Source organism: Papio anubis, chromosome 3 (genome assembly GCF_008728515.1).
Source record: "Papio anubis isolate 15944 chromosome 3, Panubis1.0, whole genome shotgun sequence".
In the NCBI taxonomy this organism is placed as follows: domain Eukaryota; kingdom Metazoa; phylum Chordata; class Mammalia; order Primates; family Cercopithecidae; genus Papio; species Papio anubis.
In genome coordinates this window covers 164,383,554-164,398,422 of record NC_044978.1, presented here as the reverse complement: position 1 = coordinate 164,398,422, position 14,869 = coordinate 164,383,554, and the positions used below count along the sequence as shown (strand labels likewise).

The 14,869-nt window shown below is 39.4% G+C and overlaps 1 protein-coding gene across 1 annotated transcript in view; it reads right to left on the bottom strand.

Annotated features, from left to right (window-relative positions):
* Positions 1-239: 239 nt before the first annotated feature.
* ADGRA3 (adhesion G protein-coupled receptor A3) overlaps positions 240-14,869 on the bottom strand; it is a 130,282-nt gene continuing 115,652 nt past the window's right edge. The window contains exons 16-19 of the mRNA XM_003898540.3: positions 14,289-14,412; positions 5,385-5,530; positions 1,954-2,049; positions 240-1,813 (exon numbers count right to left, since the gene is read on the bottom strand). Of these exons, the coding sequence (XP_003898589.1) occupies positions 571-1,813; positions 1,954-2,049; positions 5,385-5,530; positions 14,289-14,412 (1,609 nt within the window). The 3' untranslated portion in view covers positions 240-570. The remainder of the gene's footprint in view (positions 1,814-1,953; positions 2,050-5,384; positions 5,531-14,288; positions 14,413-14,869) is intronic.

The following is a 14,869-nucleotide window of genomic DNA, read 5'->3' as shown; positions in this document are numbered from 1 at the left end:
GCATTTCCATTTTCAAAAAACATCCTGAGAGATCCTTTTAAAACCTGGTAGCATTAAAACTAGACTTATAAAATACGGCAACCCAAAAATCACTTTGATTTACGTGCCAAAATCAATACACTTAACCATGCAATATATATATAACTGACTTCTGTGTAACTCTAATTAAACTACCCCAAACCGCTAATTTCATTAAAATAGAACTAAATGCTTGTATTGTAAAATATAAAAATAACAGATTGACACAATAACAAACACCTATTTATTATATTAAATACAAGCCTGAAATGTTAAGTACAAAGTACAGATTCCAAGAAATTACATTTCAGATCCCAAAATGTCCTGTTCGTGCTTTGACAACGAAAACAATGTTTTAGAAAGATTTTATTTCAGATCCTAAAACATAGCAACAATTTGGGGATAAAAGTAAGTAAAATCCAAAACTTCAAAGTTTATTCCAAATTCTTTTGAATCCCTATGGTGGCTGTAAACAGTTGTTAAATGTTCATAGCTTGAAGGAATGTGAGTATCACAGTTTCTATGAATTTCTGCCTAGGAAGCCCAGCAACGTTACACAGTAGTTTCGTGTTTCCACAGTCCAGTCCTAACATTGCCAGTGCTATCGGTACCCAGCAAGGATCCCTCCTGCCCAGTGCTTTTAATTGGTCCATTCTGAATGGCCAAGTTGAGGCCGTAAGATTTCTGCTGATTTTCAAGTTCAACCACAGCTGGCTTCCTTAACGCATCTTTTTTACTACTGGTTGAAACTGGCTTTTCGAAATTTCTGCTGCTTTTGGGAAGTGTGCTACAAGCATCACTGCTGTCTTGCTGGGGTGGGTTGTATTGTCTCTCTCTGTAGGCTAAATAAGCTCTTCGGCTCCTTGAGTGTCCTTCGTGATTGCCCAGCCGGCTTTTAGGTAAGCCGTTCTGCACGCTTCCTTCCACGCTCGTTGGGACATCGTAGGCATATTCTCTCAGGACTGTGAGTCGGCTTGCCCGGTGTCCTTTACTTCTGTTTTTATGGTGGCGGCTTGAGTGCACATTTGTTCGAAACTGAACTTCTAAAGGAGCCACGTGCATTTTAATATCGTTGTCCATCGAATGTTCTGTCAGACTATTATCAAGTTGAGGGGTGGAGTTCAAAGGTAAAGAATTGGCATGGCACTGAGCTGCAGCCGCCTGTAAGTTTGTTAACTTGCAGCCCTGGGAGGAATTTTTGAAGCTTGAAGCACTTTTGTTTGTGCATGAAGACTCCGCACTGCTATTGGCGCACTTGGACGCCTCTCCATTTGTGCCGCTGGAGTTGGGGGGCTGGACATTGACTTGTACTGAATACGAGCTCCGTCCTGGGCAGCAAGTCATGATCCACGCAAGTCTAACGTCCTCCCTATTAACACAATGGTGGACCAAGAAGAACGCACTGAAGCTTAAACATGTGGCTCCAAAAACGAAGCTAAACACCAAGTCCAAAGGGTAATACAAAGAAACAGCCAAAGCCCCAAACATCCACAATGCAACATATAAGAGCAAAGTAAGGCTGGCCCCCAAAAGCTGAGAATGAAAAGTGTGCTCATTTTCCAAGGCTGATGTAGAAATCAGAGACAAAGACATTGAATCCTGATGATTTATTTCTCCATTTTCATTGGCTGCCAATCTCTGTTGCTCCTCCGTGGGCTCCTTAAGCTCATATTTACGCTCAGGGTGTCTTTTCAACTGAATAAATATGCTCAGAAAGTACATGCAGTTTACAAAAGTGATGAAGCTGGCTGGCCCGTAGAAGGCTCCCAAGGAGGGTTCCCACGCCATCCAGCAACTGGAAAAGAATATGGTAAACCAGATCGATGCTTCATGTTTCAACACGTTATTTAAGAAACTGCAATCACCTATAATGCCTAGAAACTACTTAAAAGAGAAACAACTGGGTCAAATACACAGAGAATATAAAATACTCACTAGGGTGCATTTGGCCGACTGCCATAATTCTTAATGTTCGCTGCTGCGGTTATGCCGCAGACAATGATAGGGATACCACCGCCAATCAGGTAAAATCTGGAAGGAGGAACCACAGAAAAACCACTCATCACTCCGCTTTTTAACATGTTATCTATCATAACATCTCAGTACTTCAAAAGTCATTCCCTGAAGATTACCTATTATTTTTATTCCAATAATAAGCTGAGAGTTTCGTTCGGGAGGCTGATTTATTAGCAGTAATGTGTTTTTGTTTTGTTTTTTAGATTTCTTGTTTTAAAGCACAGGTCTAGTGAGTTTCCGAGTAGAGGAACGCTGATCAGCTTCTGCCACCTTGTGGCCACGCAAAGTAACACTCCGTGCCTGCAGGTAGGATTTCAGCTTTTTGTGTGTGTGTGGCAAGGGAACTGGCTTCTTTTAGATTCAGCTGGTGAATTGAAAAGTGCCATAGTTCATACAAAAAATGTAACGACATATTAATTACTGATTAATGTTCAGCTCAGCCTGCATGTCCCAGGACTGCCCACTGCTGTGTATCTCATCCCCAGTCCACTGAGATTGAGGTAAGGAGGGTATCTGGATCCCAGCAGCTTCACTAGTGCAGAGGCCCTACCTGACCCCTTTTCCACAGAGCAGCAGGGGACAGCAAGGGAAATGATGGTGCAATAAAAGCTGATTGAAACAGAGCAGTGACTGGTCCTACAAAGAAAAATTTTGTGGTCATCTCTGAGCTCCTTGATCTCTCTGAAAAAGAAATTTCCGTCCAGGATGGATACTCCTGGGTGAGTCAATCTTAATTTTGCATTTGCTCCTTCCTGAGACATAGCCCCAAATCTTGCATTGGGTGGATAAAGGCAGTATCTGATACATTTGTCCATATATTGTTCCTTCGTCGTACCTAGTTACTAAAATCCTTTAACATGATGTTAGTACTGCTGAAAAGAAAACTAATTACCCTATAAAACTGTAACTCTGCCTTCCATTCCACAGATTAGAGAGATGCCAATAATATGTGACCTTCCCCTTCTTCCTGCTATACTAATTCACATCTGCTTCTTACCCGAAAAGAAAGCATTATTTCCAAAATTAATCTTGGGCCCTATCACCCTGTGACTCTTCTTTGAACGTCACCAAACCCCTGGTCTTCTTGTTATCAAATAACCCTATTTTGCATCTTTAAAATCTTCTGTATTGCTTATTTCCAGCCTATACATACATTTTTTTTCAAGTTTCCAGCCTAGTTCCAGCCTATATATATAGCCTATATTTCCAGCCTATACACACACACACACACACACACACATATTCAAGTTTCCCCACCTTCTAAAACTTTCCTTGAACTACCATTTCTTTTCTCTCTTCCTTCTGCAAACACTAGTACCACAACTTCCTTGCCTTTATCACCTTATTGTTGGCTGTACCCACTTACTACCATGATGCTAAAAATGTCCTCTGTGGGGTCAGATGAGTCTCACGGGCAAATCCCGTGTCCCACCCTCCAGACGGCAGTGTTGCCCAGGCTTCCTTAATTAAGCTAAAGGATATGGGGAAAGCAGGGTTAGAGGGCAGAGCTTGAGCAGTCTAATGCAAAGAGGATACTGGTGTGTCATTTGGGGACTGCAAAGAGTTTGAAGCCCAAGCTGCCTTTTCTTTAACTCTATATCTTTGTTCTCAGAACCTTACAGGGAAGGAACAGCTCCTTAAGGTTCCCAAGTTTCAGATTCCCAAGTGTCTGAGCCAAACACCATCATCTCTCATTTCTCTTAATAGAAGTGAGGGAGGTGTCAAATCTCATCCTACAATTTAACTCTGGGGCCACCGAGCACCCCTGCTGCTCCTTGTCAAACACGGAACCACTCTCCCCCAAATCTTCCATGGCCTCGGGTGTTCTCTTTCTGTAGCCAAAAATCCAGTGATTTTTTTCCACAACCCATCTATTAAACACTAATATGGTCCAAGTATCAATCTTTTCTTAACTTCCCCCTGGGAGATCCTATTCATTATCATGGCTTCAATGATAATGAATAACATAAAGAAATGTCTCCTGCTCCTCCTAGACAATCTCTAGCTTGTCCTCTCTGCTGAGCCCTGGACTTCTAAAAATGTAAACATTCCACAAGAAAGTATTGATGAGCCTACCACCCCGTTTCCACTCTCCACGTCTCCCCCACCCACCTGCCCTTTCTGCTTTTCCTATCTTATTTCTCAGTTGATGGAAACACCCTCTGTCAAGCTAGAATAGGCAACTCACAGTCTTCTTCAAATTTCTCTCCCTCACACATCTCTTAAATCCAGCTGGACATCAGTCCTAGAGAAACTGCTTCAAGCCTCTCAAACCTGGGTCCTCCTCTCTGTTCTCCATGACACTGTTCTGGTCTTCATGGGGGCTACCCTAATAACCTCAGCAGAATTCCTTTTTCTTGGGGATTCTGATTTGTACTCCATACTAGAGCGATAGCTACCTTCTAAAAGGACACTGTGTCAGGCCACTCCCTTAGTTAAAAGTCTTCAGTGGCTGCCCACATTTTAAATAGGACCCACAGAGGACTCAAAGCCAGCTTTCATCCTGAATTCCTGCTACTTGACACCAAACACCTGAGGTTCCAGCCAAACTGCACTCCTCAAGGTTTCCTCAGCTCACTCTTCACTTTTACACTTTGTCCTGATCACAGTAAGGTTCATGCCAGTGGCCCGGCATTTCCTAATAACCCCCCACCCCCAAAATTAATGGCTTCTTGCTTTACATTTTCAAATAACTTATCTCCACTATGCTTCTCACACAGCGCAGTCAGTGCTCATGCCTGTCTCCTCCTGCAGACTATAAACTCCCAAAGGGCAAGGGGGTCTTCTCTAAATCCCTGGCCCAGGGCCAGTGACATATCAGACATTCAACAGGCTTGGTCATCACTGATAGATTTTACTCATCCAGCATGATCATTCATTTACCATTTTTCATATTACGACGGATAGGAAAGACATATTACAAGTCTTTTTGTCCTTTGCACAGAATAATTAAATTGATACATACTTGAGATTATGACCTCAAGGAAATAAAAACAGCTGACAGTTTCATAGGGCCTATGACATGGCCGATCCCACCGTAAGTGCTTTGCCCATTTACTCATTTATTCCTCACAACTCAAGGATGGGAGAATCAGCCCCACTTCTGAGATGATCTTGGAAGGCTCAAAGAGGGTACAGAAGTTGACTGAGGACTCGCTGCTGGAAGGATGCCTAAGTCATTTTCAAAGCCAAAGTCATTTTCAAAACCAGGCAGGTCCTGCGTACAAGTCCGTTCTTTTACTTCCCAAAATTCACTCAGCAATTTTGTTATAATTTATGACTATGCTTCAATGAAAGCAGACAAAACACTTAATTGACCCTTAAGATAATACAACAAAGATAGGAGATACCTGAGCATTGGTCTTGGTGGGGGTGGTGGTTCATCAGGATCCTGGCATCTTTTAGCTTTTTTAGTGACTTGTTTGTAGATATTTCGAGCTGTCACTCCTACCCATAGTACTGTGGCAAGGGTGGAATAGTGAAGAATTATCCCAACCTACAAGGAAGATCAAAGAATGCATAAACTAAGAAAAAAAAAGTTCCTACTACGGCTTATCTCAAAATTGGTAAGTAAGTTTCAGAAGTCTGATTTGAAAGCAGCAGGAAGGCCTATCTTAATAATCAACTCTGTTGCCTGCTAAGGCAACACCGCGTTCTAACAGACGCATGACAGGGAATCACGTTCCTCAAATACACAAACCGACAATTGGCTCTAGGAAGCCCACAAGCTACCATTTATACCCAAGATGACCCTTAATATAGGACAGAACTGGCTCCTGGACATTAAACCAAAGGTGTGTTTTTCATAGGTGTGACATTATACATTAGCGTTCATTTTCTTTTTTTTTTTTTTGAGACAGAGCCTCACTCTGTCACCCAGGCTAGAGTGCTGCAGTGTGATCTCGGCTCACTGCAACCTCTGCCTCCTGGGTTCAAGCGATTCTCCTGCCTCAGACTACTGAGTAGCTGAGACTACAGGTACGTGCCACCACACCTGGCTAATTTTTGTATTTTTAGTAGAGACAGGGTTTTACTATGTTGGCCAGGCTGGTCTCGAACTCCTGACCTTCGGTGATCCATCCACCTCAGCCTCCCAAAGTGCTGGGATTACAGGCGTGAGCCACCGTGCCCGGCTTAGAGTTCATTTTCTAACATTCTTTTTAAGGAGGAATATATAGAGGGCACAGGTAACTACAGGGCGAAAGCCACAGCACACACAGAATAAGTTCCAGAGTAAGAGACCTGAGATATAATTCAGAGCTTTTATACATTGTAGCAGTCACAAAGCAATATAATAATATATTGATGGTTAAGAGGGTCAACTCAGAAATGAAATTTCCCTTGATTTTTAAACTGGTATTCACCTCTTACCTGCTGGGTGACCTCAGCAAAGTCACATAAGACCTTTAGGTCACGTAAGACCTAAAGTGTTGGCTTCCTCACTTGAGAACCAAGAATAATATAAAAGTACTATGAGGTTAAGTAAAATTGTCCACATTAAGCATTTAGCAAATCTCCTATACGTGACAAGCAATTAGCAGAAATAACTATATTACTTATTAAGAATGTGATTTTGAGGAAATAACGCAAGCTCTCTGAAATTAACTTTCCTCAATTTAATAGTGGAAAATTATTAATCACCACCTCTGGGGGTTTCGTAGGAACTGAATGGACACAATACCTGGGATATAATAGGTGCTCAGTAAGTATACGATAACTGCAATATATGCAAATGATATACACTGAAGTTTCTGTTTATCACATGACCTGTATATGAAGGAACCGTAGTTGAGGATGAAATTCTAGATGAAGATGTGAGGAAATGAAAGAGGCTTACATTTTAGTTTAAGAAAAGTAAATGTCATATGTCACTGGAGTATCAAGGACATAATCCAGCTTTCTTAACCAGTAACTTGCTCTCTTTTTTTAATCATTGCTTTTTAATATAATTACAGGTAAGGCCGGGCGCGGTGGCTCATGCCTGTAATCCCAGCACTTTGGGAGGCCGAGGCGGGCAGATCATGAGGTCAGGAGATCAAGAACATCCTGGCTAACACGGTGAAACACGGTCTCTACTAAAAATACAAAAAATTAGCCGGGCGTGGTGGCGGGCGCCTGTAGTCCCAGCTACTGGGGAGGCTGAGGCAGGAGAATGGCGTGAACCCGGAAGGTGGAGCTTGCAGTGAGCCGAGATTGCGCCACTGCACTCCAGCCTGGGCGACACTGCGAGACTCTGTCTCAAAAAAAAAAAAAAAAAAAATTATTACAGGTAAAATTCCATTAATGAAATTCCAAGAAAAAATTCTGTCATTCTAAAGGGATGCCTCTCCAACCTCAAGAAAATCAGAGGTCAATTATAAAAGCATGGACCGCTGTCCAGAGTTTATTTTAATGAGAACAAATCTGCAGCAAAAACTTGGTGACCTGAAAGCCCAAATCTTATTTTGCAGGGGAAAGCCAGGGTGGTTCCTCTCCAGGTAAACTTTGCAATGGCTCTGAGGTGCTGGGAGAAGGGATCACGTCTGGCCCAACTACAAACGTCAGAAATGATCTTCTTAAAGAGAAAAGTGGCTTCGTGGTTCCCATTAGTTTTGCTGACTGCACTGTGAAAGCAAAATTTATAGACAGAAGTGGAACAGAGAGCATAAAATAACCCTTTGAGCTGTCTAAAGTCATACCAAATATTTTAAGTAAAAATAGAATAAATGAATTTGATGCACAGAAACCAGTAAATTCAAAACAAATCAGATATTGATTCAAAATGGTCAACTCTACTATTGCTGGGGGTGTCTCTGACACAAAGGTCAAAAGAATGAGACAGGGCTTTAAAATACAAAAGGTTAAAAGTAACTTCGACATAGGAGGTGTCACACAAAGAATTTTCTATAGGGAACAAAACCCATCTTTAGTCACTGAAGTGTTTTCTACGGCATTTCTAAATTTCAGGAGGAGGTTTACTCTTAAAGATACTGAAGCCTGATTATTACTAGTGGAATTTTAGGGGTATGATGACATCTATTAACACAGTCGTGTCAGCAAATCACTAAATATTCTACAAGATTCAAAAAAAAAGAGTGATTACAATCTAGTACGAAAGATTTTCCTATCTTTTGGAACATAGTATTTCCTATTGTATTCTCCATCTGACACTTCATCTACACGAAATATAACCTTGTTACCACATTTTCTTCCAAATAAATCAGAGATGCACATAGCAATTCTGTAAATTGTCTAGGAGTAATCTAATTCATAGAGCATGTAAATAATTAGTTAAATGCAGTAGATTATTATTCAAGAAAGCCACCTTGCCTTGGGACACAAATTTTCAAAGTTGTAAAATGGGTATAAAATAATTATCCTAAAAAGTTTCACTCTGTATGTTTGTTATCCAACTATAAACTCTCACAAACTAGCATTCACTTAACCACAAATAAGACTACAACCATGCAACATGCACGGCAGCTGTGCAAAAGAAAAACTTTAAGATGAATACAAGCATACAATGAATACATAAACAATTAAAATTTTAACAGCTTCCATTAATAAGTGCCTGCTATGTATCCAAAAATGTATTCTTGCATGTGATTTCACTTCATCCTTTTATCATCACCATTAGGTCAGTGTTAACCTTAAGATACAAAAACAGAGACTAAGACTGAGAGAAGTCATCCACCAGAGATTACACAGTCAGTAACATGGCTGTGATTCAAACTGAAGTTAGATAGTTCCAAAGCCCTTGCCCTTTCTACTCTCCTATGCTACCCACTACTAAGTACTAAAGCACAGTAATAGGGGCTGAGAGGCACTCAGAATCAAACCGACTAGCATTTGAATCATGCCTCTGCCACCTAATGGTCCTAGTGACTTGGGGAAAGTTATTTCAGTTGCCTAGGATTCAGTTTATATAGTTATAAAATACACAAAGAAAAACTACCTCCTAGGGTTAATACGAAAGTTAAGACATAACACATGCACAGTAGTTGACAAGTAGAATGGTCTTAATATTCACTGACTAGATTTTTCCAAATACATCTCTTGTGCCACTGCAGCAATCTTCTAAATAACAGATCTCAAGGGCACCTAACAAGGGCGGCTGGCATGATATTTAATAAATTCAATCATGGATTGGTGGAGCAACAAGGTATCTTAGATAAGATCCAGCTGAATCCTTTCACGGCATAGCTAAGAAAACCAAGGACTAAAAAATTAATGACCAATTATTTGGCAGTGTATCATGAACCAGAACACAGATCCCTCCAGACTTGAGTTGATGCTCCTTGACTTCGGCACTCAACTTCTTAGTTCTCGAACTTCAGCACCTTTAGCAAAAGGTTGTAGAAAGCACCTAAGGTCTTACCTGAAATGAATTTAGGAACCAGAGTGAGAAGTACCTGGTGGGTAGCACCTTTAATAACCTCAATCAATCACTGTGTGGGAAGAAACTACATTACAACCCATTCATGCTCTTCATAAAATACGTGAGCTCACAAAGAGAGATAAGAAAGACAAAACTACATGGATTATGTACAAATACAAACTGCACATAACAACATGTACATGTGAGGGCTCAGTTTTTGAGAGGGAAGAACCTTAATAAACATTGAACTAGCCTGACCCATTTTATAGAAGAAACATAAAGCCCCTACTAGGTTAAGAGACTATTAACGTAAGCTGTTCTGGCGGACACAAAATTAGAACCTAGCTACTAGGATCTGGAATCCTAGGCTAGTCCGTTTTGCATTCTACCACTGCGCTCTGAGCTGGTGATTACCTGAATTGAGAATTACAATGACAAAGTGAAGCAAGGAATGTCTGAGTCAGAAACAGAAGAATGATGCTATGTCTTTCATCGAAGGGAAACACATTATAAACACAGAAGAGAACGACAGTGAAACGTCTAGACTTGCCTTTCCCTTTTCTTTTGTAAACCTTTAATGGCACTTGTTCTTGAAGCCTTAAAAACTCACTGCAATTCCTTTTTCCATTTAGAAACAATAGAAAATTCCACTCAGGACAATGAAAGGCAGTCATCTTTACAACGGCCTCTTTCCATTCATTTCCTTAGTGAAATAAATTTATGTGTCTGCTTCATGAAATCAATGAATACTTTTAGATACAATGAAGACCTTTATCGCCAATGTGTGCTGAGTACTCTTCTAATAGAGTCAAAATGGCTCCAGGATTGAATGTGTTCTAATGTGCAAACAGAGGCTTCTTTTTGTTCATTCACCCAGTAAACTTTTGCTCAGCACCTACTATGGGTCAGGCCTTGTGCTGGTCCCTGGATAAGCACCAGTGAACCAACTACTATAATTCTTACGCTTATAGAGCTTGGAGTCCAGGGAGAGCTTACAGGTCAGAGATAGTAAATAGGAAATCATAAAGTTTCATAGGCAGCATGGAATTTTAGTAAGGACCTGATATGGTTTAGTTGTGTCCCCACCCAAATCTTGAAGTGTAGCTCCCATAATTCTCATCTGTCGTGGGAGGGACTGGGTAGGAAGTAACTGAATCACGAGTGTGGGTCTTCCCCGAGCTGTTCTTGCGATAGTGAATAACTTTCACAAGATTTGATGGTTTTACAAAGGGGAGTTCCCCTGCCCATGCTCTCTCTTGCCTGCTGCCACAAAAGACATGAGTTTGCTCTTCCTTTGCCTGCCACCATGATTGTGAGGTCTCCTCAGCCATGTGGATCTGTGGGTCAATTAAACCTCATTCCTTTTATCAACTACCCAGTCTCAGGTATGTCTTTATTAGCAGCGTGAAAACAAATAATACAGGTACAGGGACAGAATCTCTGAAACAGTAACGATAAAGTGAGACCTGCAAGGTAACTGGGAGTCAGCCACATGACTGAGAACACAGAGGAGCTATCTTCTAAACATGGATGGAGTTAATCTGAGACCCATCATCTGACTTCTTGTAGGCAGTTTGTTTACAGATGTGTAGTAATAGCCTCAAACAAAAATATATCACACAGATGAGAGGTAATTTCATCAATAACACTAACATAATAGTGGTAACAGGTAACATTTATTGAACAGTTAGTATATGCCTGGTACTCTTGAGATGTATGAGTCATTTAATCCTCTCAATGATTCTTACATACACACATTTCAAACTGGATCACAGATATACAATATTGGATTAATCATAAGCCACAGTATCATGACACAGTCTAATGGGTGGGCCCAGCACAACCTGCCTGTATTTAATTAGTTATTATTAACAGTATAAGTACCTAAGAATCTACCAGCAAGACACAAGGTAGGACCCTGTCAATAACCTGTATCTAATCATATGACTCCCTCATCAGAGGTAACTATCCCCCTGTTATATCCTCTGTATCATCACCCTACATCCTCTGTTCATCACTCCCTTGGTTTCTGTTTTATAGTTTTATTGCACCTATTTTTTGTTAAAAGTGAGCTGTTTATTTTAGTGATTTTTACCTTTATTTAAAAAAAAAAAACCATGGTGAATGTTAATTTATAGGACTTACTTTTCACCTCTTCACTTAAAACTAATTTGTGCTACTCTGCATTGCTATAATTCATTGCTTCTGACTCTGGTATAATACCATAGGGTTTGTTTGTTCACTCTCTCTGTGTTGGGTATTTGGGTTGCTTCCAGGTTTTTGATATTGTGTATAGTGCTGCAATGAATATTCATATCCATGCTTATAACTCATGTGCACACAGGCAAGGTTACTCTCTGAGTACAGGAGTGGGCCTGTTGGGTTCCAGGGTACATGAACACATAATCATAGAAGGCAACGCCTCGCAGGGGACGTCCACTTACATTCCCACCAACTATGTAAAAGGATCCTGTGGGTCCACATGTTCATCAAGACTTGGCATCGTCAGGCTCAATTTTTGCTGATGGATAAGGCATAAAATGGTAACTAATCGTCTTCATTGGCATCTCCATGACCCCCATATGCTGTTGAACATTTCTGCACACATGTGCGGAACCTGTGTGTTCGCTCTTCTACGACATGCTTGTCCATTCTCCTGCTACTTTTTCTTCTGACTTGTGGTGTTCTCACTGACTATAGTTACCGATATATTTTTTACTCGAATGCTATTAGTTGTATGGATTGCAAATAGATTCCTCCAATTTGTAACTTATCTTTTCAGCTTTTTTAAGGACTCTTGATAAACACAAGTTCTTATTTTTAGTCAAAATTACTTTTTTTCTAGTGAATGCCTTTCACTGTTTTATTGGCCTTCCTTATCTTAAGGTCTCCAACTTTTTTTAAAAGGATTTTAAGATTTTGGCTTGGATATGTAAGTCTTTAAACCACCTGGAGTTGACTTTTTTTTAATGTGGCATGAGGTATAGACCCAGTTTAATCTTTTTCCAAATGGATTTTCTCCAGCTCCATTTACTGAATGGTGGTCTCTCTTCCCCAGCTGACAAGGCACGTCCCTTCTGCTGTATGTCAAAGTTCCCGCGGGTCTGCCTCTGGACTCTATTCTATCCCATTGGCCAATTTATCTCTGCCTACCGCTAATACCACACTGGTTTCATTTCCATAGCCTCATAAACCCTGATGACTAGAAGACAGTCTTCTGGCTCTGCTCCTCTTTTTCATTAGTGTCTTGTCTTTCTTTGGCCATTTATTTTCACATAAATTTAAAAATCATCTTATTGAGTTTCATAAAAAATTCTACAGATTAATCTTAAAAGGAATTGCCATATCGCTGATATTAAATCTTCCTATCCTTTGACCTATTATATCTTTCCATTTATTTACGTCTTCTTTCATACATATTTTAATTTTACCCATAAATCTTGAACATCTTTCATTATTTCTAGGTACTTGATAGTCTTTGACACTATGTAAATGCTACCTTCTCATTATGTTTTCTCATAGTTGTATTCCTGCATACTAGCAGTCGCTCTTTGCTAAACTTTCCTATTAAGTCTAATAACTTGTGTAAATTACTTTAGTTTTTTAACATAAATAATCACATCATCCAACAACTTATCATTTCTAATTTATAGGTGAGAAAACTGAGACACAGAAGGATTACACATTAAAATCAACATCTCCAAGAGATACCTGCACTCTTGCGTTCCCTGAAGCATTAATCACAGTAGCCAAGAGACAGAAACAACTTGTATGTCCACCAACAACAAACAGATAAAAAAAATGTGGTCTCTGCATACAATGGAATATTATCCAGCCATAAAAAAGAGGAAAATCGTATCCACAAACATAGATGAACCTTGAAACAGTATGCTAAATGAAACAAGTCAGTCAAAGAAGGACAAATACTGCATGATTCCACTTATATGAGGTATCTGAAGTAGTCAAACTCATAGAAGCCAAGAAGAGAAAGGTGATTGCCATAAGACTGGGGGAGAAGAAAAAAGGGGTTGTTGTTCAATGCATACTGAGTTTTAATCATACAAGATGAGAAGTTCTAGGTATCTGCTGTACAATGTTGTGCTTACAGGTGACAATACTGTACTGTACAGTGAACAATTTGTTTACAGAGATCACATGTTACATATTTTTTTAATTACAGTTTTAAAGGAAAAAAAAAAAGTTAAACAGATAACCCATAGAAACACAGCTGACAAATAGTAAACTGAAATCCAAATCCAGGCAGCCTGAACTTTCAATTACCACGTTATACTTCTTGCTATCATGCATGTGAAAAACAATATACAAACACAGAAATAAAATTTTACGTATTTTCTATTCATAGATTGAAGAATTTCCATTTTTATATTTATGCTGCAAGAAAACTGTTCATTAAGGCTACATATGTAATAACTTATTGGAAACTAAGAGTAAGATATTTTTTAATTCTTTACATTTATCTAACCTAGTGTCATTTTTATATCTTTATGATTAACTCTTTTTCTAATTGTTACGTTTTCGTCAACACATAAAATCATTTTTAAAGTTCTACTATCAGAAAATGTCACTTCTCTTTCAGCCAAAGTCAGAATTTCATACATTTTAAAAATAAATAATAGGCATTGTAATAACAGCCGTAACGTGTAACACTAAATTCCCAATGATAAAGGGATGAGCTGTTTAAGTTATATATTCAGTTGCAAAATGGTAATTTAAAACAGGGAAGTATAGTGGCAAATTGTTTAAGTGATAGACATTAAATTTAACTTTAATCAGCTAAAGAAAAGGTGTTAAAGAATGATTTTTTCTTTTTATAGTTAATGAAAGTATTTTCTAATACCAGTAATTTTTTCCATTTCGGTTTTTCACTCTGACTTACTGCTTGGCAGACGCTGGCATTCCTGGTCTGGGTGATTCCTCCCACAAAGACCACACAGGTTAGGAAAATATGAAAGCACAAGTTCACAAGCATGTGCCAGCTCTTGAGGCTGATTCTAATCAAACTGTTTAAAAAAGAGAGAAAATATTAATATTCAGGCTAGTACATATGAAGGAGGAAACTATGATGTTCATCTTAAGTTAATTCCAACTTCATCAAAGGCAAAAGTTAAATATTTGATATTTAAACACTTTATTTCACAAATATATACTACCAGACACACACACACACACACACACACACACACAGATCTGAGAAATCATTTAACCTGAACTAGTTTCTTAACATTTAACTTTACGCACTTAAAAACAAAAAGCCATTTATAGAACCACTGCACCCACTAAATGCTAAAGAAATTCTCCACAATAAGAAATGCATGAGCTTTTGTTACTATGATGTCTTAAGATGACTGGATTACCTGCTTGGCTACCTAGAGATTTCTGCAACATGCCAACGGGTCTTTTTTTGACCCACTGGCACGGGTCTAAATACTCAATGCATTTCCTCCTGGACTTTCATAG